The following is a 27,117-nucleotide window of genomic DNA, read 5'->3' as shown; positions in this document are numbered from 1 at the left end:
GGGTACACGTGTCTCTTTCAATTCTGGTTTCCTCGGTGTGTATGCCCAACAGTGGAATTGCTGTGTCGTATGGCAGTTCTATTTCCAGTTTTTTAAGGAATCTCTACACTGTTTTCCATAGTGGCTGTACTAGTTTGCATTCCCACCAACCGTGTAAGAGGGTTCCCTTTTCTCCACATGCTCTCCAGCATTTATTGCTTGTAGACTTTTGGATAGCAGCCATTTTGACTGGCATGAAATGGTACCTCATTGTGGTTTTGATTTGCATTCTTTGATAGTGATGTTGAGCATCTTTTCATGTGTTTGTTAGCCATCTGTGTCTTCTTTGGAGAAACGTCTCTTTAGTTCTTTGGCCCATTTTTTGATTGGGTCGTTTGTTTTTCTGGACATGAGCTGCAGGAGTTGCTTGTGTATTTTTGAGATTAATTCTTTGTCAGTTGCTTCATTTGCTATTATTTTCTCCCATTCTCAAGGCTGTCTTTTCACCTTACAGTTTCCTTTGTTGTGGAGAAGCTTTTAATTTTAATAAGGTCCCATTTGTTTATTTTTGCTTTTATTTTCAGTATTCCAGGAGGTGGGTCTTAGAGGATCCTGCTGTGATCTGTGTTAAAGAGTGTTTTGCCTATGTTCTCCTCTAGGAGTTTTATAGTTTATGATCTTATGTTTAGATCTTTAATCCATTTTGAGTTTATTTTTATGTATAGTGTTAGAAAGTGTCCTAGTTTCATTCTTTTACAAGTGGTTGACCAGTTTTCCCAGCACCACTTGTTAAAGAGATTGTCTTTTCTCCATTGTATATTCTTGCCTCCTTTGTCAAAGATACGGTGTCCATAGGTGCGTGGATTTATCTCTGGGCTTTCTACTTGGTTCCATTGATCTATATTTCTGTCTTTGTGCCAGTACCATACTGTCTTGATGACTGTGGCTTTGTAGTAGAGCCTGAAGTCAGGCAGGTTGATTGCTCCAGTTCCATTCTTCTTTCTCAAGATTGCTTTGGCTATTCGAGGTTTTTTGTATTTCCATACAAATCTTGAAATTATTTGTTCTAGCTCTGTGAAAAATACCATTGGTAGCTTGATAGGGATTGCATTGAATCTATACATTGCTTTGGGTAGTATACTCATTTTCACTATATTGATTCTTCCAATCCATGAACATGGTATATTCCTGGATCTATTAGTGTCCTCTTTTATTTCTTTCACCAGTGTTTTATAGTTTTCTATATATAGGTCTTTTGTTTCTCTACGTAGATATATTGCTAAGTATTTTATTCTTTTCATTGTAGTGGTGAATGGAATTGTTTCCTTAATTTATCTTTCTATTTTCTCATTATGAGCGTATAGGAATGCAAGGGATTTCTGCGTGTTGATTTTATGTCCTGCCACTTTACTATATTAATTGATTAGCTGTAGTAATTTTCTGGTGGAGTCTTCAGGATTTTCTATGTGGAGGATCATGTCATCTGCAAACAGTGAGTTTTACTTCTTCTTTTCCAACTTGGATTCCTTTTATTGCTTTTTCTGCTCTGATTGCTGTGGCCCAAACTTCCAAAACTATGTTGAATAGTAGTGGTGGAAGTGGGCACCCTTGTCTTGTTCCTGACTTTAGGGGAAATGCTTTCAATTTTTCACCATTGAGGATAATGTAATACCAGGCAATTCCCCCAATCTCTGAATAAAACCAAAGGAAAAATTTCCAGGTCAGTAAAGTTAGAGGGTATGAGGAGGGAGAGAATTAGATACGATACTATGATATACTGACTAAATGTTAGTAAGTATATTTTCCTTAATTTGTGATATCCTTGTCCTTTAAAATAATGAATAATGTTTTCAGAAAAAGTCTCGTGGAGTCTAGTGATTATAAATTGAATTTTTAAAGAAAATGTCTCTTTTAAAAGACACCCGAATGTTAAATTCATTTTGTGAATCCTTTGATAAAACAGAGGCTGTTTGCATGCAGTTAGTCACCCTGTTACGTTGGCAGTTTAAAAATTAGAATTTTTGACCATGTTTTCTTGAAGCACTTAAAAGTGCATTCTTGAAGGCAAGTAAAAGCAGAAGAGGGCCGACCATTTAGTTTATTTGTACTTTCTGAATTTGGAACTGGTGCTAGAATTTGCTTTGGGAGATAGTCCTGGCCTTAAATGGCAAGCTGTAGCCATTTCTTTCATAACTATTTAAATGTATAACTGATTCAAGACTTATGAAGAAATACTTGAGTTATAGGAAGAGCTCTTAAAGATTTATTTTAAACTTTTAAGAAGCTGGAATTAACTTTAGAAAGTCTCAACTTTTAGGAACATGTGACTGTAGCTGAGCAACATGAAGACAAGACTTGGAGTCCATGTCAGAAGCTAGGGGTGTGGGGCACACAGGAAAGAGACCCAGGAATGTCTCAGAACAAAGCAGAGTCTCTTCTTATGCTCTTGTTGTCCATAGGTGTTATGTCTGGATGGTAATATTTTGCGGTAAGTGGCTGCTGGTTAGCTTGCTTATGTAATGACAAGAAAGGAGTTTTAATGTTTTTATTACAGTACCCCCTCCACCTTTTCATTGTTAAAACATTTTGCTTCAAAGTAGACATTTTCAGTGCAATGAAATGAAAACAAAAACCTGGGGCATTAGATCATTTGGGGAGATTTAAGTTAGCAGGTAACAAATGGATTCCATCCTGAGCAAATGTGAACTAGTGCAAACCCATCAGAAGGTCTGAAGTGCATGGAACTGGATGGGTGGCACAAAAAAGGGCTGAAAGAGCCTCATAAAGGTTAAAGCAAAAACATCAGAACCTGGGTAGCTATAAGAGGTTAAAAGAAAATATTTTTCCTTTGAGCAAGAGGGTAGTATACCGGAAGACATGTGGCAAAGCTTATTCCATTCCATACTTTTTGTTTGTCACTTCGGAGAGGGGAGCTTGCTTTGTGGAAGTAGTTGCGTGTTCTAGTCTAGTATCCAGAGGTAATAGAATTAAAAGAGACAGGTGATGATGGGACTCCATAACCAAGCTTTTGAGCAGCAACAGAATGTGGCTTGCTCCAAAGAATCTAAATTCTGGTCAAGCAGCTGACTTTGGCTGTGAGTCACTGTCGGGTTTGGGCCCAAATTCCTCTCTTTAGCCACATCATCACTTTAGCTTTGCAGGTTCTGAAAAATCTGGAGCATGGGTGTTCTCTACTTGTCTCTGGAATTCTCAGCCTCTCTGGAGATGCAGACATAGACGCGTCCAGAATGTGAGGCAGGAGACAGAGCCTTTCATTCCCAATGAGCCAGAGGCGTTTTTGATAGCTTGCTTGCATTAGCATCATTTCCCTCCATTTTATAGTAGTTAATCAACGAGAGTTTGACGAAGATTTCGGATACCACTCTCGTTCTAAAAATGGATCAACCCAAAGCCCAGTTTAAAGCTGTTGTGACCTGATTAATTTTAACATTTATTACACATTCAGAAATGAAGGAAAACAATCCAAAAGTGATTTGAGAATTCAGACATTGAGTAATCAACATGTGGTACAAATTACGGAGAGAGCTGATGAAAGTCGGGTAGCTGCTCTGAAGATAGGTCTCTGTTGCTTGTCTCTGAAGAGAATGAGATTAGGATCAGCACCATGAATGACAGACATTTACTCGAAGCCTACCCGGTGCTGCAAATCATATGTCTGTGTATCCTCAAAGCCCAGGGCATGTGGTGTCTGGGCTCTGGTTCAGTTCCTACCCTTGAGGAGTTCACTGTCAGGTTGGAAAGACCATCCGCAAACATAATGCTAAGGAGCAGCTAGATGATTGTTCCTATAAGTGAAAGGGTTTTTTTTTTTTTTTCTATATTAAAAACACTGTTTTTGATGGATGTGTCAAGTGGCTGGTTATGGTAATCCTTACACAATGTATGCATATATCAAAACTTTGTGTTGTACACATTAAGTGCAGTTGACCCTTAACTCAAATTTGAACTGGGAGTGTCTACTTATATACGGGTTTTTTTCAGCAGTTAATAGTGCAGTACTGCACTGTCCAAGGTTAGTTGAATCAGAACGAACAGAACACAAATAAATACAGAACTAACAAGGTACAGAACCTTGGGTACAAGGGAACCACGTATACAAAGGGACAGTTATAATCAATACTTGTACTTTTGACTGTGCAGAGGGTTGGTACCCCTAATCCCGCTTTCTTTTAGGGCAACTGTATATACAATTTTAATTTTTATTTCTCAAATACAGCTAAATAAAACTGGGAGGAGATGCACCACTTTTAACTGGTCATAATTAAAGAGAAGACGTAAGGTGACATTAAGATGGTTTGCAGGAACAAATTGCTGAAAATCTTAACTGTTTTCCCAAGCAAAGGTGACAGAAGAATAAATGAGTACTGCTTGCGTTTTCCTTGCTAATTGTTTTCACATATTGAGCTTATTGCCCATTCCATTTTGGCTTCTAAATTGTGAGAACAGTTAGAAATGGACAGATAGATACGTAAAATCTCTGCGTCTTTTACAAAGGACATGAGTTGTGCTTTCTCTAATTTGTTTGCATAAAAGATTTTGGAAACTGTTGCTGTAGCCATTACCTCTGTTCATTGACCTTTGCACTCCTACTGTTGTTTGAGATTAAAAATAAAACCCTGAAGTACAGTTGCATGTCTTGAGAAGGAAAAGCTATAGAATCCTGGGATAAGCTGGATTGTGGCTGGTGACTGGGCCTAAAAGAGGAGCTCCCTGCAGTCTTTCTTCCTAGATAAGCATACCTGTGTTTGTGTTAAGCATGGTTCGTAACTTAACCCAGCAGGTCATTATTATTTTGGCATTCAGAGGATCACAGAATTCACAGTGGGGAGAGATGGTTGTGTGTAACTTGGCTTCACTTAGTTCAACCTTTTGTTAAGGTTTCTGAGGGATCTAATTTGATGTTTTGTTTTGTCTGTTGGCTTTTTTTCCCCCCTGACAGCCTTGGTATCATTTGCTCGTGTTAAATATTACTTTATTTTTAAAATTTTTTTGTAAGCTTAATCTAGTTAAGTGCCATTCTTGTAGATATCCAGGTTTGCTTTAATGATTTGAGTGTTTGTATGTATAAGAAATTTTAGACATACATTCATTCATTTACTGAAAAAATACTCAAATTTCATTTTGAGATAGCTCTTAACTGCAGTAGATAAATGGAGAGTCCTGGTACTGATAAGACTCTTTCTGTAGTCAAGAAAGTATCTTATTCCCCTACTCATCTTGAATAATAAATTACTTAAGAAAATCAAACACAATAAGTTATTAAATCAGATCAGACTTGTTAAAAATTGGCTTTATTGATTAAAGTATTTGTTTTATAGCATTGTTGTTGTTGTTCAGTTGCTAAGTTCTGTCTGATTCTTTGTGACCCCTGCAACACTCCTGGCTTCTGTGTCCTTCACTATTTCCTGGAGTCTGCTCAAACTCCTGTCGATAGAGTTGGTGATGCTATCTCATCCTCTGTCTCCCCTCTTCTCTTCCTGTCCTCAATCTTTCCCAGCATCAGGGTCTTTTCCAGTGAGTTGGCTCTTCACATCAAGTGGCCAAAGTATTAGAGCTTCAGCTTCAGCATCAGTCCTTCTAGTGAATACACAGTGTCGATTTCCTTTAGGATTGATTGGATTCATCTCCCTGCTGTCCATTATAGCATTGTTTGAATTTTAAACCACAAAGAATTAATTGCTCTTTAGGTTCAAAAGCAAGCAGTCTTAAACAGCATGATACATAATGAAACTTGAAATAAATTAGTATATAAGGCACTACAGCTTTGCTTTTGTTTATGAAAATCAGTAGTCCATGGGGTTGCAAGGAGTTGGACGTGACTGAGCAACTGAACTGAACTGATGAAAATCAGTAAATTTTGACAGCTAATCTCAGTGGTTATTAGGAACTTTTATGCTAAAATAGGTCTTCCTTGGTGGCTCAGAGATAAAGAATCCACCTGCAGTGCAGGAGATGCTGGTTCCATTCCTGGGTCGAAAAGATCCCCCGGAGAAGGAAATGGCAGCCCACTCTAGTATTGCCTGGGAAATCCCATGGACAGAGGAGCCTGGTGGGTTATAGTCTATGGGGTTGCAAAGAGTTGGACACGACTTAGTGACTAAACAGCAGCAACAGTGAGATTGTCTCCAATTTAGGACTGTTACCCTCCTCCCCACCCCACCCCCAAAATTGCTATAAACATTTGTTATTCAGGTTTTTGACTTAGACTTTAGTTTTTGTTTCTCTGGGCAAAATGCCTGGGAGTACAATTGCAGTGTTGTATGGTAAGTTGTATGTTTTTAAGAAGCTGCCAAACTATTTTCCATTTAGTTATTGCCAAACTAAATGACAGACATTTCTAAAGTGGCTGTACCATTTTATATTACCCCTAACAAAATATCAGAGATATAGGTTGTTCACATCCTTGCCAGCATTTGGTTTTGTTACTGTTTTTAAATTTCAGTTCAGTTCAGTTCAGTCGCTCAGTTGTGTCCGACTCTTTGCGACCCCATGAATCGCAGCACGCCAGGCCTCCCTGTCCATCACCATCTCCCGGAGTTCACTCAGACTCATGTCCATCGAGTGCGTGATGCCATCCAGCCATCCCATCCTCGGTTGTCCCCTTCTCCTCCTGCCCCCAATCCCTCCCAGCATCAGAGTCTTTTCCAATGAGTCAACTCTTCGCATGAGGTGGCCAAAGTACTGGAGTTTCAGCTTCAGCATCATTCCCTCCAAAGAAATCCCAGGTTTGATCTCCTTCAGAATGAACTGGTTGGATCTCCTTGCAGTCCAAGGGATTCTCAAGAGTCTTCTGCAACACCACAGTTCAAAAGCATGAATTCTTTGGCGCTCAGCCTTCTTCACAGTCCAACTCTCACATCCATACATGACCACAGGAAAAACCATAGCCTTGACTAGATGGACCTTAGTCGGCAAAGTAATGTCCCTGCTTTTGAATATGCTATCTAGGTTGGTCATAACTTTTCTTCCAAGGAGTAAGCGTCTTTTAATTTCATGGCTGCAGTCACCATCTGCGGTGATTTTAGAGCCCCCCAAAATAAAGTCTGACTCTGTTTCCACTGTTTCCCTGTCTATTTCCCATGAAGTGATGGGACCGGATGCCATGATCTTCGTTTTCTGAATGTTTTTAAATTTAGCTGGTCTAATAGTTGGGTCATGGTATCTCACCGTGGTCTTTGTGTTTCCTTATGAGTGTTGACCTTGAATGCTTTTTCATGTACTTATTTACCATCCAAACATCCTCTTAGGTGAAATGTATCCTTCTGTCTTTTGTGCATCTTCTAAATGGATTGTTGGCTTTTATATTGTTGAGTTACAAGAGTTCTTTATGTGCTCTAGATACAAGTCCTTACCGACTTGTCTTTTCATCCCTTTAAAAGGTTTCGCAGAGCAAAAGTCTTAATTCTGATGCAGTCCAGTTTTTTCTTTTGTGTGTCATGCTTTTGGTGTTATGTCTGAGAACTCTTCACTAAGTCCTAGGTCTCAAATATCTTCTAAAACTTTTATATGTTTACATATAGCATTTAAATCTATGATCCATTTGAGTTCAGGATTCCCAGTTGGCTTGGTGGTAAAGAATCTGCCTGCCAATGCAGGAGACGAGGGTTCGATCCTTGAATATCAGGAAGGTCCCCTGGAGGTGGAAATGGCAACCCACTCCAGTATTCTTGCCTGGGAAATCCCATGGACAGAGAAGCCTGGTGGGCTACAGTCGGTGGGGTCACACAGAGTCGGATGTGACTGAGCATACACCAGAGACTAGAATTTCAAATAATTTTTGTATAAGGTGTGAGGTATAGGTCAAGATTTAATTTTTTGTTTATGGATATTCGGATATTCCAACACTGTTGGAAAGTTCTTCTTCCATTTAACTGCCTTTTTTTTTTTTTTTTAGTTAAAAATTGATTGGCCATACTTGTATGGGACTTTCTGGATTTTCTGTTACATCATCAGTTGATGTCGTCATGTGATTTTTCTTCTCTGTAGTGGATTGTATTGATTGGTTTTCGAATCCAGGCTGCAACAGCCTGGCATCCCTGGAATAAACCAAATTGCCAAATTCTGTTTACTGATGTTTTGGAGAGGATTTTTGCATCTGTATTCATATAGGATACTAATTTGTAGCTTTCTTTTTTGTACTGTCTTTGATTGGGATCCACTCTCTTTTGCTTTCTGAAAGAGGTTGATAAAATTAATATTAATTCTTTTTTGTTTGGTAGAGTTCTCCAGTGAAACCATCTGGGTCTAGATATTTCTTTTTCAGGAACTAATTGCAGGTTCAGTTTCTTCACTAATTATAGAAATAATTATGCAATAAGTTGTCACAGTTTGTGATTTTTGAGGTTGTTGTCTAAAAGTTTCCTTTCTTGCTGGGCTTGTCTCTTTCCTAGTTGTCTGGTTCGATGGAGAAGGCTTTCCTTCTTACTTTGTGTTTTTTTTTTTCCTTTTTGTCTGTATGTTGCTGTTTCAAGTTTACCAGCTTTTCCAGTGTGCCATCTGGAATAAAAGGGCAAAAAAAGAACACTCAGGAAGTTCACAACCATGTCCTTCCTTGTGTCAGAGTCCCTGCTTGCCTGTCACCTTCTCTCACTTTCAGTGTCTTCTGTGTTTATGTTATGTATGATGTCCAGGGCTTTCTGTAGTACTTAGTGGGACAATAGAGAAAAGTGTATTTGTTTCACCTTCCTGCGAGTGGAAGCTCTTGTCTTCTATTTAATTTTTGAAAACTCCAAAGGACTATTTTTTACTAGTTAGGAATTTTTAAACTATCACTCTTGTTTTAGCTGTGCATTTCTGACTGTATCTTGAAAAATATTAAACTTTATAGGTAGCTCATCTGCAGCAAATAGATAATTGAGAAAAATCTGTTCATGTATTACCTGGGGTCAAAATTGAACCTAATAATATCTGATCCAAATGTTATAATGGACTTTTATATCACTGTACTATTACTTCCTATATTAACTTACAGAAAGATTAGAGCTGCCAGTTTTAAGTCTAAAACTTCGAAAAAGGATTTAAAATCAAGTTTTAAAAGAGTAGATCTGTGACAGTAACAATGCACAGTTATGATATAGATGGTTCCACTGTGGCGGTCTTTACTGTTGAGCTTTTGATGGTCTTAAATGTTAGATGGGCTTCTAAGGGACCCTCATTTTCTCTCTTTCTCTCATCTATCATTAATATACTGGCTTTTAGTCTCCCCAGATTCATTTTATCATATGAACAAATGAAGTTAAATAGAAACCTGCTATCTTCTAATGTAAAAATAGTGAATCAAAACATTATTATACTGTGATATAAAATGACCACTGAGGTTGTTTTCTCTGTGCTTATTTGTGCTTTTGTTAAGGCACACCTGAGTGTTAGTCTCTCTATTCTGAAATTTTAATGGAAGCAGAGATGAAAAATGGCCTTATGAATGTGGCCATGTAGGATTTTCACTGCTACATCCTTGTGAATTCTTTTTTTTTTTTTTTCAAGTAATTCTCTGTGCTCAACAATATTTTTAAAATCAAGTAGCAAGAAATTGTCACTATACCCTTATATCCATGCAGTGATATTTTTTAGGGGTCATGTATATCTGACTACTTGGGGAGGGGTCATTCTGCACCATTATCTGTAGGCCTCGCTTCTGGGTACTGATGATCTTTGGGCATCAGCTTTTCTTAAAGCTTCCTGTGTGATTCTAACATGGAGACAAGGTTGAGAACCACTGTGCTAGAATTTAGCTTACTGTATTTAATGTGTTCTGTTGAGAGTCTGAAATGTCCCCTGTCGTTAAATCATAACATTTAAAAAAATGTTTTTTAATTAATAGACTTTTAAAAAGTCTGTTTTAGGTCTGCAGAAAAACTGAGTGTGAAGTACACAGACTCTGTATGCTGTCCAGTCCCCCACTCCCCGTTTCCCCTGTTATTAACATCTTGCGTTGTATGATACATTGGATCAATATTGGCTTATCAGTTATAACATTATTATTAACTGAAGTGCAGAGTTTACACTGGGGTTCAGTCTTGGTGGTGTACATTTTCTGGATTCTGAAGAATGCATAATGACATGTATCTATCATTGTGTTACTGTGCAGAGCAGTTTCATTGCCCTGAAGAGCCCCTGTGCTTCCTCATTTGTCTCTCCCTCCCCTCCCAGTCCCTTGAGAGTCAGTGATCACTTTACTGTCTCCATAGTTTTGCCTTTTCCAGAATATCATGTAGTGATGGAATCATATACCGTATGTAGTTTGGCTTCTTTGACTTAGTAATATGCATAAAAGTGTCCTTCATGCCTTTTCATAACTTGATAATGCATTTCTTTTCCTCACTGAATGATAATCCATTGTATGAATGTACCACAGTTTGTTTATCCATTCACCTGTTGAAGGAAATCTTGGCACACATTTGCTTCCACATTTTGCAGTTAATGGGCTTCCCTGTGGCTTAGCTGATAAAGGATCTGCCTGCAATGCGGGAGACCTGGGTTCGATCCCTAGGTTGGAGAAGATCCCCTGGAGAAGGAAAAGGCTACCCACTCCAGGATTCTGGCCTGGAGATTTCCATGGACTGTACAGTCCATGGGGTCACAAAGATTCAGACAAGGCTGAGTGACTTTCACTTCCACTTTGCAGTTAATGAATAAAGCTACTGTAAACATTTATGTGCAAGTTTTGTGTGGATATAAGTTTTCAGCTCCTTTGGGCATATACCAAGTACAACTGCTGGATTATATGGTGTAAGTATATTTACCCTTTCTTTTTTAATGGCTGCATACTGTGATATGTATTATTGATAATAACTCCCCTCCCCCACTGATGAACATTTGTTTATTTTTTAAATTTAAGTAACAAATAATACTGCAACAGAGTTTATACATCTTTTTTGCACACATACTGATATTTATGTAGAATAGACTCCTAGAAGTAGGATTGCTCTGACCAAACAATGTGAATTTGCCCTCAACCGCACATAATATTATCAAGTCTCCCAAGGCTCACAGGAAGTTTTGGCTGGACCTGAGGATTTGGAGGTCAGACTTGGAAGGGGTAGTTGAATCCATGAACATGGATGAAATTTCCTAGGGAGAAAATATAGAGCAAGAAGAAAGAGCGATCTAGAACAGAGCGCTGTGTAACTGCCCACATTTAGCAATCAAGTGAAGAATTGCCTTGGAGGTAAGAGAATAACCAGGGCCAGTGGTGTCAGGAAAGCAGAAGGCAGAGTGGGTTTCAAGGAGGAGGAAGCGGTCCTCTGAGTTTACATTTTTCTGAGGATGATGAAGACTGCTTGTGTTTTTTGTGTTCAAGTTCAGGGGAGACCCTTTGACCTTAGTGAATAGAGGCAAGGTGACTAAACTTAAGGTACACGTTGAAATAACCCGTGGAGTGAGTGAGAGGTGAGGAAATGGCCAGTAGTATAAACGTTCTTTGAAAAAAGGTAGACTAAAGTAACTGTAAGAAAAGGCAGGAGTCACAGAGAGTTTTGTTTTTGCCAGATGGCAGAGTCTTTAGCTTTTGTGAAAGTTAGTATAAAGGAATCAGTAGAAAAGTTCCAGAAAGTTCCAAAAAGTAACACTTGAATTTGCTACTCGCTGACAGCTATTTATATAGCATCTATACTCAGTGGGATTTATAAATAATCTAGAGATGATCTGAAGTATACGGGAGGGTTGCGTGGCTTATGTGCAGGTGCTGCCATGTCTTATATAAGGAACACGTGCACCCTTGCAGTTGCGTGTCTACTGAGGGTCTTGGAACCAGACCTCCATGGAGGCTGAGGGACAACTCAGAGAGGGAGCTGAGATCAAGAAGGAGGGTGAGGGCGGATTTCTGGATTGAGACCTTCGGCAAAGAGAAGTGAATTTGTGTTTGCCCTCGTGGTGAATATTGTAATTTCATATTTGATTTTATGCCCCAGGAAATTCTTAAAAGTTTTTGCTGCTTGAAGCTGCTTTAAGAAGTCTTTAACGTAATTCCCTGGCAAGGAATCGAAACCAGCCCAATGCCAGATTCACTTGAAATTAATATTATAGCTAACTTTATTATAGCTAGTAATTGAGAATTTGACGTTGTAACCAGTGAGGTCATTACCATCATGGTAATAGCTTTCATGGGCTATCAAATATGGTGGAATTTAAAGGTATTGACTTAGAAAAAACTTAATTTGTCTGACCAGGTGAGCTGCATGGATCCTTAATGAACTAATTCTGTGTATTTGAGAACTAAAAAAAAAATTATTAGCTATTATTCATATATTGACATATTAAAAATAGTATTAACTTTTGCTTTGCCCTGTTTCCGAACTCTACTTAAGATTGTTATTCTTGATAGCTAAATTTCCAGATACTATGAGGCTGGTAAGGATCTCTAACTTGCCAGAAAAGAGACAATATGAAAATGCCTCAGTAAGCTGGAGTGATGAGAATATATTAGAACAAAACTTAACAATGAAAGAAGTATAAATTTAGTGCTTAGATTTCAAAAAGACACAGATATGAGGGATTATGATGGGAGGATGAAGAATATAATATAGCTTAGTATTTGTTAATTTTTAAATTTGAAATAATTGCAATTTATGGAAAAATTGTAAGACTAATATGAAGAATTTCTGCATATGCTTCACCCAGATTCCCCAGTTGTTAATGTGTTTCCACATTTTCCTTATCATTTCCTTCCTTATAGTCTGTATTTTTTTCTGAATTATTTGAGGGTAAGTTATAGTCTATTGAGCTATTATCCTTAAATACTGCAGTGTGTATTGCCTGAAAACACGTACACTTGCGTACATAGAGTACAACCATCGGAGCCGGGAAAACAGCATTGATATGTTCCTACCATCCAATCTACCGACCCTATTCAGATGTCACCGGTCTTTCCGATGATATCCTCTATAACACAAAACACACACTCACAAACCTGCTTTGCTTCTTCTTTCTGACCCAGAGTGCAGGTTGAGATCACGTGCGGTGTTTATCGTCATGTCTCCTTAGTCTCCTTTCCTCTGGAACAGTTCCTTAGTGTGTACTCTTGTTTTTTTATTACCTTGACATTTTTGAAGAATTCAGCCCAGTTACTTTGCTGACTATCCCTTCGTTTGTGTTCATCAAATGTTTATAACTGGATTCAGGTTCCCTGGTTTTGGCAAGAATACCCTAGGAGTGATATTGTGTTTCTATTGTGTCATCTGAGGAGGGACACCTGCTGTGGATTCACCTACTGTTGGTTCACCTGGCAGCCGACAGCTTGAATTTGTATCACTTTGTAAAGTATGTAGGTGCCATCTCTGTAAACTTGATAAGTTATTTTGTATGTTTTAGTAAATAATTAACTATTTATAGGGAGATGCTTTGGGACAATGTAAATATTTTACTTTTTCAAATTTTACATTCATTGATGATTCTTATTTGAAATAGCTGCCATATGATTTTTCTCCTTCAATCATCACTTCTACTTTTCTTAGTTGCTGTTCTGCTATAAGAAAGAGCTGTCCCTTCTCCCTATTTGCTTGTTTGTATCAGTGTGGACTCAAGGAATCCTAACATTTTGGTCAATGTATATTATATAACCCTCTTAGCTCAGTTGGTAAAGAATATGCCTGCAATGCAGGAGACCCGGGTTTGATTCCTGGGTTGGGAAGATCCCCTGGAGAAGGAAATGGCAACCAGCTCCAGTATTCTTGCCTGGAGAATCCCATGGACAGAGGAGCCTGGCAGTCCATGGGGTCGCAAAGAGTCAGATGCGACTTAGCGACTAAACCACCACCACCATTATATAACCCACTACTCTCATTGTTTACTTTGAATGCTCAGATTGTCTCAGACTTGGCCAGCAGGCGCCTTTTTCAAGGTGACTCCTGTATTCTTTTGACATATCTCCAATATTTTTTGAGCATTTACTTTCTGGCACAAAGTATTCCAGGCTCATCTTGTACTTTCTCTGACCCAGCTCTGCATTCAGGCACTTCTCCAAGGAATTCTAGTTACCTTTTGTAGAGAGTACAAGTAGGGAAATAAGATGTGGGCAATATGTATGCTCATTGCTACTGGGGTTTCGTTGCTTCCAAGCCCTCTCAGCAGACGGATCCAGGAAATACACATGCGTACACACACACACTTCTATCCGCTTTCATGTCTATATGTTGGTACAGTGTATAAATGCCATGCGTTTTCACCTATTGCTCCAATTCTAATCCAACCCAGCAGAATTTGTTCTAGTCTTCTTCTGTACTAGCCCCGCTCTGGACAGAGAAATCCAACTCTCATTTTTCTCAATATGTTTATTATATAATATTATATAATTCCTTTTATATAACTAATCTCTTGACCACACAAGCCAGAAACGGCTTGGGCCTGTCAGCCCTGAACTCGCAGCCTCTTTGACCCTGACTCAATACCCATCAGCAGCTGCACAAACCAACTTCCCCTTTGTCTTTGAGAAATTCTGTAATGGCACATTTTACATGTTTCGATTGACATTTATTATTTTGTCAGTTCTTAAGTCTAGCCTTTATGAGGGTAAACACTGGTGGAAAAGGAAGTATTAAAGAATGTATTTAAGGATCAAAATACATAAATAGAAATTTGAAAGAATACAACCTTTATTCAGCATCAGAAGAGGTTTTTATTAGCATTTTACTTAGGTAACCAGTTACCAGTATATAACTAAAGTCCTCGTGGCAACGAGCAGGAGGTAAAATTGGTGTGATTTTCATATATTGTTGACTGTGCATCCAGCACTGTCCTGTTTTCCTCTGGTGACCTTCTACAGGGCTTTGATGCTATAATATCAGAACTAATCTGGAGTTCATTCTCATTAGAATCATTTTGACGAATTAAGTTTTATATTGTTTCTGGGAGTCAAGAGGTTTTTCTAGTCATTATAATTGATGAAAGTGAAAGAGGAGGGTGAAAGACTTGGCTTAAAGCTCAACATTCAGAAAACAAAGATCATGGCATCCGGTCCCATCACTTCATGGGAAATAGATGTGGAAACAGTGTCAGACTTTATTTTTTGGGGCTCCAGAATCACTGCAGATGGTGACTGCAGCCATGAAATTAAAAGACGCTTACTCCTTGGAAGAAAAGTTATGACCAACCTAGATAGCATATTGAAAAGCAGAGACATGACTTTGCCAACTAAGGTCCATCTAGTCAAGGCTATGGTTTTTCCGGTAGTCATGTATGGATGTGAGAGTTGGACTGTGAAGAAAGCTGAGCGCCGAAGAATTGATGCTTTTGAACTGTGGTGTTGCAGAAGACTCTTGAGAGTCCCTTGGACTGCAAGGAGATCAGCCCTGGGATTTCTTTGGAAGGAATGATGCTAAAGCTGAAACTCCAGTACTTTGGCCACCTCATGCGAAGGAAGAGTTGACTCATTGGAAAAGACTCTGATGCTGGGAGGGATTGGGGGCAGGAGGAGAAGGGGACGACAGAGGATGAGATGGGTGGATGGCATCACTGACTCGATGGACATGAGTCTGAGTGAACTCCGGGAGGTGGTGATGGACAGGGAGACCTGGTGTGCTGAGATTCATGGGGTCACAAAGAGTCGGACACAACTGAGCAACTGAACTGTACTGATAATATCATGAGTTTGATTATGCAGGGTTTTTCCCCTTAAAAAATGATACTTTCCCCAAGACAGTTAGGCAAGAAAATGAAATAAAAGGCATCCAGTTTGGAAAGGAAGACAACATAAAACCATCTTTATTTGCAGATGACTTGATCTTGTGTATAGAAAATCCTAAAGAATGTAATAAAAACAACTCTCAGAACCAATAAATGAGTTCACCAAAGTTGCTGGATAAGAGATCAACATACAAAAACTCAGTTTCATTTCTGTATACTTGCAGTGAGCAATCTCAAAATGAAATTAGGTAGACAATTTTATTTATGACAACATCAAAAAGAATAGAATTGTTAGGAATAGATTTTTAACAGGAGTAAAAAAAATTTATATTCTGAAAAATACAAAATTTTGATAAAATTACTTAAATGGGGGGGGGGACTCCATGTTCATAGATTAGAAGAGTTAATATTAAGATGGAAATACCCCTCAAATTGGTCTACAGAATAAATGCAGTCCCTGTTAAAGTAACAGCTGGCTTTTTTGCAGAAATGTATTGTAATCCTAAAAGTCACCCCAAATTTAAAGGAACTCAAAATAGCCAAAGCAATCTTGACAAAGAATAAAATTAAACACTGTGTGGTTCTAGCATGTCGATAGACATATATATTAATGGACTAGAATTGTGAGTCTGAAAAGAAACTCATATTTATGATAATTGATTTTTAAAAATGATACCAAAACAGTTCAGTGGGCAAAAAATAATAATCTTTTAACAGATGGTCCTGGGTCAACTGGATATCCACATGCAAAAGAATGGGATTGATTCCCTATTTCACACTGCTGCTGCTGCTACTGCTGCTAAGTCGCTTCAGTCGTGTCCGACTCTGTGTGACCCCATAGATGGCTCCCCACCAGGCTCCGCTGTCCTTGGGATTCTCCAGGCAAGAACACGAGTGGGTTGCCATTTCCTTCTCCAGTGCATGAAAATGAAAAGTGAAAGTGAAGTCGCTCAGTCGTGTCCGACTCCACGACCCCACGGACTGCAGCCTACCAGGCTCCCCTGCCCATGGGGTTTTCCAGGCAAGAGTACTGGAGTGGGTTGCCATTGCCTTCTCCATTTCACACTATATACAAAAATTAACTCAAAATGGACCTAAATGTAAGAGCTAAAATCATAAAACTCTTAGGGAACAAAAATAGGAGTAAATCTTCATGACCATGGATTCAGTGATGGTTCTTATATATGGCGTCAAAAGCACAAGCAACCAAAGAAAAACTAGATTTCATCAAAATTAAAAACTCTTCTACTTCCAAAGACATCATCAACAAAGTAAAAAGGCAGTTCATAGAATGGGAAGATATATTTGCAAATCATATTATCTGACAGAGATCTAATATCCACAATATAAACTCTTAAGAGCTAAATAAAAAACCCGGTTTAGAAGCGAATAATTTGAATACAAAGAGAATATATGAAAGACCAATAAACACATGAAAAGAAAATGTCATTTGCTTTGTTTGACCCAGTACAAATGAAAATCACAATAAGATGGCACTTCATACCCACTAGAATGGCTGCAATTGAAAAAAAGAAGTGTTGATGAGGATGTAAAGAAATGAGAACTTCCATACCCTGCAGGTAGGGATGAAAAATGGTTCAGCCACTTTGGAAAACATCTGGCAGTTCTTCAGAAGACTGAGCACTGTTACATGATCCAGCGATTTCACTTCTAGGTATATATTCAAGAGAAATGAAAACACACAAGAATTATTATACAAATGTCCATACAACAGTACTTATAATATTGCTAGTTTAAAAGTGTATATAACCCCATATGTCCATCAACTGCTGAACAGATAAATAAAAATGGATATAGTCATTCCCCCTTAACCCTCAGGGGGGTGTTCTAAACCTGCAGTGGATGCCTGAAACCATGGGTATACTGAGCCCTGCGTACATGTTTTTTCCTATGTGTACATGCCTATGATGTTTAATTTATAAACTAGCCATGGTAAGAGAATCTCCAAATTGCCACTATCACTACTCTTGCATGTTGGAGCCATTGTTAAGTAAGAGTTCAGTTCAGTTGCTCAGTCGTGTCCAGCTCTTTTTGACCCCATGGACTGCAGCATGCCAGGCTTCCCTGTCCTTCATTGTCTCCCAGAGTTTGCTCAGACTCACATCCATTGAGTCGGTGATGCCATCCAACCATCTTATCCTCTGCTGTCCTCTTCTCCTGCTGCCTTCAATCTTTCCCAGCATCAGGGTCTTTTCCAGTGAGTCAGTGAGTCATCAAGTGGCCAAAGCATTGGCGCTTCAGCTTCAGCCTCAGTCCTTCCAGTGAATGTTCAGGGTTGACTTCCTTTAGGATTGACTGGTTACTGATCACCAAGGTAGCTACTAAGTGATTAGCTGGTGGAATACACCTGACGAATGGATGACTGGAAGGGTGGGGTGGATGGGGCGAGGTCTCAACACAACCTAAAAGAGTGCCCAACTGAAAATTTATGAATGATTTATTTCTGGAATTTTCCGTTTAGTATTTTTGCACTATGGTTTGACCGTGGGTAACTGAAACCGAGGAAAGCAAGACCGCAGTCGAGGGGGACCACTGTATATCCCCACAATACTGTATTATTTCACAGTGAAAAGGAATGACGTGCTAATACTGCTGTAATGTGGGCAAACCTTGAAAACACCATGCTAAATGAAAGAAACCAGTCACAAAAGGTCACATATTGTCTGATTCCATAGAGAAAGAAAGCAGATTGGTATTGCTTAGGGCTAAGGAAATTGGGGGAAATGAGGAGTGACCACTAATAGGTATGGGGTTTCTTTGTAGGATGCTAAAAATGCTCTAAAATTAACTGTTGTGATGATTGCACCTCTCTGTGACTACACTAAAAACCATTGCATACATTCTAAATGGGTGAATTGTATGGTGTGAAAGTTGTCTCCGTGAAAGTGTTAGTCACTCAGTCATGTCCAACTCTGCGACCCTGTGAACTATAGCCCTGCAGACTCCTCTGCCCATGGGATTCTCCAGGCAAGAATACTGAAGTGGGCAGCCATTCCCTTCTCCAAGGGATCTTCCTGACCCACGAATCGAACCCAGGTATCCCACACTGCAGGCAAATTCTTTACCGTCTGAGCCACTAGGGAAAACCATCAATCCATACACCCTGAATGAGTGAATTGTCTGATATGAGAACCGTCTCCATAAAGTGAAAGTGTTCATTGCTCAGTCGAGTCCGACTCTTTGCAACTCCGTAGACTGTAGCCCGCCAGGCTCCTCTGTCCATGGAACTCTCCAGGCAAGAATACTGGAGTGGGTTGTCATGCCCTTCTCCAGGGGAGCTTCTCAACCCAGGGTTCAGGTCTCCCATATTTGAAACTGTCATTACATAATCTTTTACAAATAAACTAAGTTTAGATTTGTTTTCTTAGTTTTCATTTTTATAAAAAATTACGAGTGAAATGACTGGCAACAATGTTCCTTATAGAATTTGAAAATGTGTAATTCTCCCTGATGGATTCCCAAATCGATTTTTAAGCCTCCCACCAAATGGGCTTGAAGACTGCTGACTGAGCTCAATTGATTTGTCTTAACTGCTGTGCATTCCTTTGCCTGGCCCTTTGCTGTCCCATACTAAAAAGCTTCCTCAAATTTCTCTTCCCACACACTCAACCGTACTCAACCATTCCCCGCATACTCAACCATAGCAATTTAAACCTCTTGTCACTTTAAAAAGTTCTAAATCATATTTGACTTCAAACTTCACAGAGTTGAATTTGGTTTCGCAATTGAATTCTGTCACGTATTTATTTGTTCAGATTTTCAAATTCCATCATGTCAGAGTTTTGCCCATCTGTATTCAGTTTTGTTAATGTTGCCTAGTCTGCCATTTAGACCGCTATCTTTATGAAAATCTGTAAAGTATGTAACTTGTTTTTATGTTTATGTTGTCACGTTCATGCAATGCTGTAACAATAAATACTGAAGTTCAGAAAATAGACTGTCTTATCAGTTTCTGGAAAGCCTAGAAGTTATAAAGTCTCTTTAAGAATAATGAATGAGGTATATTCCCATAAGAAGTAAAAGTAGAGCTTTGATCTCTAGATTCTTTTCCTTTGAAAGCACCTGAGATGCACAGTTCATCTCCTGTGAATAAAAAGTTGGGAGGAATTCAAGCAGTTGTTGCCCACCAGAGTTTTCCCTGAAGATTAAAACATCACAGAGTTGACAGCATGTTTGTATCACTCGCGATCAAACACTCATTTCAGAAAAGGGTTTGCAAAATTGCTTTTGGTTTTTATTTTATGGAATTAAATAGTGATGCATTAGAGAAAGAAAAGATGGAAGAAGTTCTTGTTGGCACACATTTTTTAAGACATCTCAAAACAAGATGGCAGTTTATCTTGGACTTCTCTGGTGGCTCAGACAGTAAAGCGTCTGTCTATGATGCGGGAGACCCGGGTTCGATCCCTGGGTCAGGAAGATCCCTTGGAGAAGGAAATGGCAATCCACTCCAGTACTATTGCCTGGAAAATCCCACGGACAGAGGAGCCTGGTGGGCTGCAGTCCACGGGGTCGCAGAGAGTCGGACACGACTGAGCGACTAGATCATGGCAAATGGCCTTTAATCTCAGGATGGTTTTGTTTTCTGTATCTTCAAGGTCCTCTTAAGAAGAGACCTGTTGTACTGTGTGGGCTTAGTTATATATACCTTTGTCTACAAACACTGATAACATCTGTCAGGTAGGCAACAAATATGATTCACAAGAGGGTTTCCTAAGGACTTGGGATGCATTTTTTTTTTAACTTTAGTAAATAGACCAACTAATATTCAGTGTTTTAAGTATCTGGTAGAATTTTTCTTATTTAGGAATTAAATTTAGATTTTAATACAGTTATACACAATATACTGAGAATCACAGTATATTTTCTGCCTTTGTTGCAGATGTAACTAATGATTATAAAACTGCAGACCATTAAATCCAGAAAGCACTGTTTTGTATAATAATCATCGGTGGTTTCTGGAGATAAAAGAGTACCCATTAAGAGGGTATTTGATCTGATTTCCTGGCCTTAATACAAGATGTGGCTACAATGTGACCCGCCCTCCCCCCACCCCCCCACCCCTCCCCCCACCGCCATCTATATTTAAGTATTTAAATACAGCTCTTGGAATTGTTACACATTGATAACTTACTGAGGTAAAGCGGAGAGTGGTAGGAGAAAGGATTGTATATGAGAGCTGACATCACTGTCTCTGTTTCTGTATTATTTGAGTTCCTAAAGAAGCATTGTTTTCATGAATTAAAAAGATACAAAATAAGAAATTAATGTACATATGTTGAATATTCTGTAATTTCATTGATGGCTAATTCCTAGAAAATGTCAAATTAGTTCAAGTTACTGAAATCAGTCAGTTCAGTGACTCAGTTGTGTCCAACTCTTTGCGACCCTGTCGACTGGAGCACACCAGGCTTCCCTGTCCTTCACCAGCTCCTGGAGCTTGCTCAAGTTACTGAAGTATCAGGCTTTAAAATGTTCATAATGTATCATTTCTTTGTTTCTCTTACTGTGTGTCTTGTTGATCTCTGTTTCAAAACTACTGGCAGTCTTAGGTTGATATTTTGGCACCACTGGGTAGATAGAATTCCAAGTTTACATTCTAGATTTGAGTTGCAGTCTAAGTTGTTTTTTACATGGAGAAAGATACACTTTAGTGCTACTTTTTATGTGTAAGTTTTAGTGCCCTTTTTTACAAAGTGTGATGAGAAAATTAAAGAATTTGGGACAATTAAGAAAACTAATTTGTATTTCAATAAATTTATAAAAAGTTTCAATTAAGTCTCATTATTTCTGGTGAATCATTGATAGATCACCAGGAATATAGCATTTGGAATATTAAGCAACAATAACAGTAACCACAATGCCATGAACTTCCGAAGTATTTGAACACTGAGGTCAAATATATTTGCATCTCCAATGACTTGGATATATTAACATTGAAGGGAATTAGGATTTCAAAATTCATGATTACCACTTTTTGTGGTAATTATATAGGATGTTAAAAAGCCAACATCTAGTTGATACCTACTTTTTAAGTATCTTGAGCATTTGACTGCTTTAATCCAGAACAAAGGCCTTGAAAGTATTTGGAATAAAAAGAACTATCGAATTTGATTTCTATGCTGTAGGACTCTCCAAAATGCTATAAATTAATTTAGAAGTCCTGATGGAGGTGAAAGAGGAGAGTGAAAAGCTAGCTTAAAACTCAGCATTCAGAAAACTAAGATCATGGTATTCAGTCCCATCACTTCATTTCATATAGATGAGGAAGCAATGGAAACAGTGACAGACTTCATTTTCTTGGGATCCAAAATCACTGCAGATGGTGACTATAGCCATGAAATTAAAAGATGCTTGCTCCTTGGGAAAAAAGCTATGACCAACCTAGACAGCATATTACAAAGCAGAGATATTACTTTGCTGACAAAGGTGTGTCATCAAAGCTATGGGTTTTCCAGTAGTCATGTATGGGTGTGAGAGCTGGACTGTAAGAAGGCTGAGCACTGAAGAATTGATGCTTTTGAACTCTGGTGTTGGAGAAGCCTCTTGAGAGGTCCTTGGACTGTAAGGAGATGAGTCAATCCTAAAGAAAAATCAACCCTGAATATTCATTGGATGGGCATCATGAAGCTGAAGCTCCAGTACTTTGGCCAACTGATGCAAAGAGCTGACTCACTGGAAAAGACCCTGATGCTGGGAAAGATTGAAGGCGAGAGGAGAAGGAGACCACCGAGGACGAGATGGTTGGATGGCATCACCGACTCAATGGACATGAGTTTGAGCAAGCTCCAGGAGATGGTGAAGGACAGAGAAGCCTGGCATGCTTGTTGTCCATGGGGTTGCAAAGAGTCAGATACAACTGAGTGACTGAACACCAGCAATGAAGTTAAATTAGATATATGTCAAAAATAGATTCAGCAGCATCACAGAACTGTTTGGAATTCAGTGGTTAAAACTTGTATATCATAGTGTTTTCCCCCAAATTTTATACACATATAATTTTAAAGCTTTTCCTGTAATCTTAGTAAATAGAAATGAAATATATTTTTGACAAAACAACACAAAATTTCCTGTTCTCTAGGAGTATGCACTTTAAAATAGTTGATGTAAATTATACATAATGGTGGGTTTTTCCTAATCTTCTGTTTTCATGTTTATATGTCATACTGGAAAAGGATAAAAATTAGAGCATAGCATTTCATTTTATATAAAGTAAGATAATGGCATGTCAAACTTTTAAGTTCTTATTTGTTAGTGTGTTCCATTCATTTGAATCTTCAAAGATACCTGTCTTAAGATATTTTAGGATAAGGGTTTAAACTGTTAAACATCATTCTACATAGTTAAATATAAACATGCTTTAAAATTCCATTTTAAAAATTCAAGGTTTTAGATTTAGAAGATTCTGTGCAGTTTTGTCAGTGTTCTTCTTGCCTTTGTTGTTCTTGCTTATCTCTACTAGTTTTCCATCTGTATTAGTTCTGAGCATACTTGGGGGCTTCCCTGGTGGCACTGGTGGTAAAGAGTCTGGCTGCCAGTGCCTGAGAGTCAAGAGACTTAGGTTCGATCCCTGGGGTCGGGAAGATCCCCAGGAGGAGGGAATGGCAACCCACTCCAGTGTTCTTGCCCAGAAAATTCCCTGGGCAAAGGAGCCTGGCAGGCTTCAGTTCATGGGGCCACAAAAAGTCACAACTGAGCGCATTAAGCATGTTTGAATCTGATCTTTCCTTGCAAGTAGCATCTATTGCTGCGTGATGGAGATTCCTGTATTGCAGTCCATGTACTTTAAACTCTCTGAAATTGACAGCAGGAACCAGGTTCCCACCTTTTCCTTTGCTTATCATTTACCCTGCTAAAGGATGTGGCAACCTAGTAAATGTTAAATATTTAGTTGGTTTAAAGTTTGTGGGTTTTCTGCTTCAGTTGGATATTTGTAAGAAAAAGCACATACTTTGACCGTAGTGTGTCCAGCCAGGTATACCACAGCCACTGATGTTGAAGCTGAAACTCCAGTACTTTGGTCACCTGATGCAAAGAGCTGATTCATTTGAAAAGACCCTGATGTTGGGAAAGATTGAGGGCAGGAGGAGAAGGGGACGACAGAGGCTAAGATGGTGGAATGGCATCACTGACTCGATGGACATGGGTTTGGGAGGACTCTGGGAGTTGGTGATGGACAGGGAGGCCTGGCATGCTGCGGTTCATGGAGTCGCAGTCAGACACAACTGAGCGACTGAACTGAACTGAACTGAACATTTAATTCAGGAGATTGGTGATAACAGGCAGTGGTATTGCTGAGAGCCAAGCAAGGCACAGAGAGTTGATCCAGAGAATAGCAGTAGCAGGAAACCACTGCCACCCCTCAGCTGAAGAGAAAAGGGGCCCAGGACTCACGGAGGGTGATAGTAGAAACTGGGGTGGTTCTAGGCAGAGGGAGTAGTTAGAGGTAAGTACTATTACAGGTTGACCTATATTTGTCCAGATTTTTTCTATGCTTCCCTGGTGGCTCAGAGGTAAAAGCCTCTGCCTGTGATGCAGGAGACCCGGGTTTGATCCCTGGGTCAGGAAGATCCCCTGGAGAAGGAAACGGCAACCCACGCCAGTACTCTTGCCTAGAAAATTCCGTGGGCTACAATTCATGGGGTTGCAAAGAGTCAGACATGACTGAGCGACTTCACTTTGACTGTTAACAGGTTGACCTATGTTTGTCCAAATTTTTTTCAATGCGTATACTAGGCTTTTCATAAAAAGCGTTGTTTATATTGAACTTTTTTTTTTTTTTTTACATAGGTATCTATCTTCTGTCTTTTTAGTAGCCATATAGCATTTTGCCATGTGGATGTGCGCTGACATGTTTGCCCAGTTCTCCACTGGTGGACATCTGTGTTGCTTCCAGTTTTTCAGTGTGATGGAGCATTGCTATAAATATCCTTATATTGAGTTGACCAAAACACATACATAAACCCTGGTGTGTGTGTGTTTTCTAGGAGAGTGGTTCTCAGTCTACCTTTCAGGCTTAAGAAAACACTGATGTGCAGGTTCATTCCAGTCAGTTTTCAGATCAAGATCTCTGAGGATAGGATTCATTTAAAAAAAAAAAAAAAAAACTCTTTAGATGGTTCTGATATTTAGTCAGCCGTGGAATGATTCTGAGAACTGGTGTTGCTGAGTCAGTGATTTTATTTTTAAAAAATATATATATTTTAAAGATAACTGTAACACTGTTTTCTGTATTAGGCTTAAGAGCAACTGCCAGTAATAGAAACTCAAAATAATTTGTCTTAAATAAGATAGTTTAGTTCTGTTTTAATGTAAACTTCTAGACAGAGGCAGTCCAGGGCTGGAATGGCTGTTTTATTCTTCAAAGTTCTCAGGTACCCAGGTTCCTTCTAGCTTTTGTTTTTGCCAGACTGAGGGAAAGCTCTTAACCTCAAGCTCAAGATAGAGGTTAGAGCTCCTACCGTGCCATTCTTACTCCAAGAGGCAGAATGAAGGAAGGGCTGAAAAATTCAAGAGGCAAAGGCCTGGACCAGCTGTCCTACCAGACCTGTCTGCTTGTGTTTTATGGGCCAGAACTTAGTCACAAAACCACACCCAGCTGCAAGGGAGGCTGGGACACAGTCCACTCTGCTGAAAACCAGGAGTTCTTCTCTATGGAAGAAGAGGAGAACTGATAGTGGCCATCTCTGTGAAAGCTGTAAGCATCTGCCCGCTTGCCCACAAGATGAGTGCCCATGGCTCCAACCTGACCAGCTCAAGTCAGCCCAAACTGCTGAGTCAGCAGAAGGCCGCACTGCAAAGTTACATGTTGACCTGAGAAGCAAAATAAATTTAAATCAGATTCAGGAAAGGTGCTGGAAAGCTGCAAACTTCATTATGTGTAATAAACTAATAAGAGATTGAAGGCCACTTTTTAAATTACATACAATTCCTCCTCTCTCCCTAATGTTTGGATGGCATCACAGACTCAATGAACATGAGTTTGAGCAAACTCCGGGAGATGGTGGAGGATGAGGAAGCCTGGCATGCTGCAGTCCATGGGGTCGCAAAGAGTCGGACACGACTCCATGACTGAACAACAGCAACAACAAAAGCAAGGCATTTGTTATTTATTAACATACGCACGTTGATCTGAATAGTGCACACCCTCGTTTGAACGTGCCGCTCAGAGAGGACTTCTTAATACGTGATTTATATATGCTTCAGTATTCTTAAATTAGGACGTGAAAAGTGGTCTGGTAGGTGACTGTATTTAATCAGTAGTTTCTGTTCTTGCAGTGGACGAAGGTCGCAGCAAGGAACCTGACCGCCTGCAGGTGTTCTACAAGAAAGCCATAATGCCTTACGGTGTTTACAAGAAGCAGCAGAGAGACCCGAGCGAGGAGGCGGCCGTGCTGCAGTACGCAAGGCTGGTGGGGCAGGCGTGCTCCGAGCGGATGCTGCTGTTCCGAAACTGATCAGCCTGTTCGCCTCTCCTGCCCGCCGAGCCCCTGGGCGCTCCTGCGCTGCCCTGCCGACGTGTACCACGGTGCGAGTTCATCACCTGGGGGAAACTCTCTAACCCTCCACAGATTAGACTTTCTAATTTTGATGGCTGTGTAGCTTTTCTAAAATACTTTGTGGCATATGTGTTTGTGAAAATCTCATGGTTAATGATAAAGATTTTAAAACTATGTTATGACATCAACTCATAATTGGGTTTTATCATTTCAGAAGTCTGCTTCATGAACAAGAGACGATTAACTTCTCGTTAATATTTTGGGAGGTAAAAATGTATAAGTGAACCTTAAGTAATTTAAATCACAGTTGTACTTTTTTTTTTGTTCTGTTAGAGAAATTAAAACAGACTTTTTCTTCAGATCCACTTAAAACATCAGTTTCTGCTGAAAAAACCTCAAGTGTGGGGAAGAAGGTTGGAATTCTGTTTGGTCACTTAGAAAACGTCTTCTCAAGGGATCAGAACTGGGATGCTGTTCAGTGTTCAGTATCACTTTACTGCTGAATGTTACATTAGGTAGTTTCACAGAAAACTTGAGAAAAGGAAACAGTACAAACTTACAAAAAAGGATGTTGTGTTAACATCGAATGTCTGTTTTCCCAGGACAGTCTTATTCATGTCTGCTGTCTTGGCGCGATTATTTTTCCTAGAATAATTATTTCTCGTGTTCCTTTTTACTTTGCAAAATACCCCATTTTGGACAATAAAATATGTGATTACCCTAGTTATATATTGTCCAAACTGGGGCAGTCTGCTTTATTTCTCAAAATCTAACAAGTAAGAGGTTTTTTTTTAGAAAATTAGTGCCTCCTGCCTTGACCTAAGCCCCTTGAAGGATACATATACACAAGTTTTTATTTTCTTAGAACGCAGGACACTGGTCTTTGGTTATTGGTTAAAAATTAGTTTCTCTCTGACTGCTTTTATAGCTGTGCTGCACATCGCAGTTAGTGACATAGGATGCATTGTGAACTCTGTTC

General features: G+C 39.3%; 1 protein-coding gene across 3 annotated transcripts in view; it reads left to right on the top strand.

Moving 5' to 3' along the window:
* Positions 1 to 26,162, top strand: part of ATE1 (arginyltransferase 1) — a 158,971-nt gene extending 132,809 nt beyond the window's left edge. For all 3 annotated transcript variants that reach the window (XM_068961569.1, XM_068961567.1, XM_068961568.1), the window contains exon 12: positions 25,918 to 26,162. In XM_068961569.1, coding sequence (XP_068817670.1) covers positions 25,918 to 26,096 — 179 coding nt within the window. In that variant the 3' untranslated portion in view covers positions 26,097 to 26,162. The remainder of the gene's footprint in view (positions 1 to 25,917) is intronic.
* Positions 26,163 to 27,117: the final 955 nt, after the last annotated feature.

The sequence above is a fragment of the Capricornis sumatraensis genome, chromosome 23 (genome assembly GCF_032405125.1).
Source record: "Capricornis sumatraensis isolate serow.1 chromosome 23, serow.2, whole genome shotgun sequence".
Classification (NCBI taxonomy): domain Eukaryota; kingdom Metazoa; phylum Chordata; class Mammalia; order Artiodactyla; family Bovidae; genus Capricornis; species Capricornis sumatraensis.
This window is presented reverse-complemented; position numbering and strand designations above follow the sequence as displayed.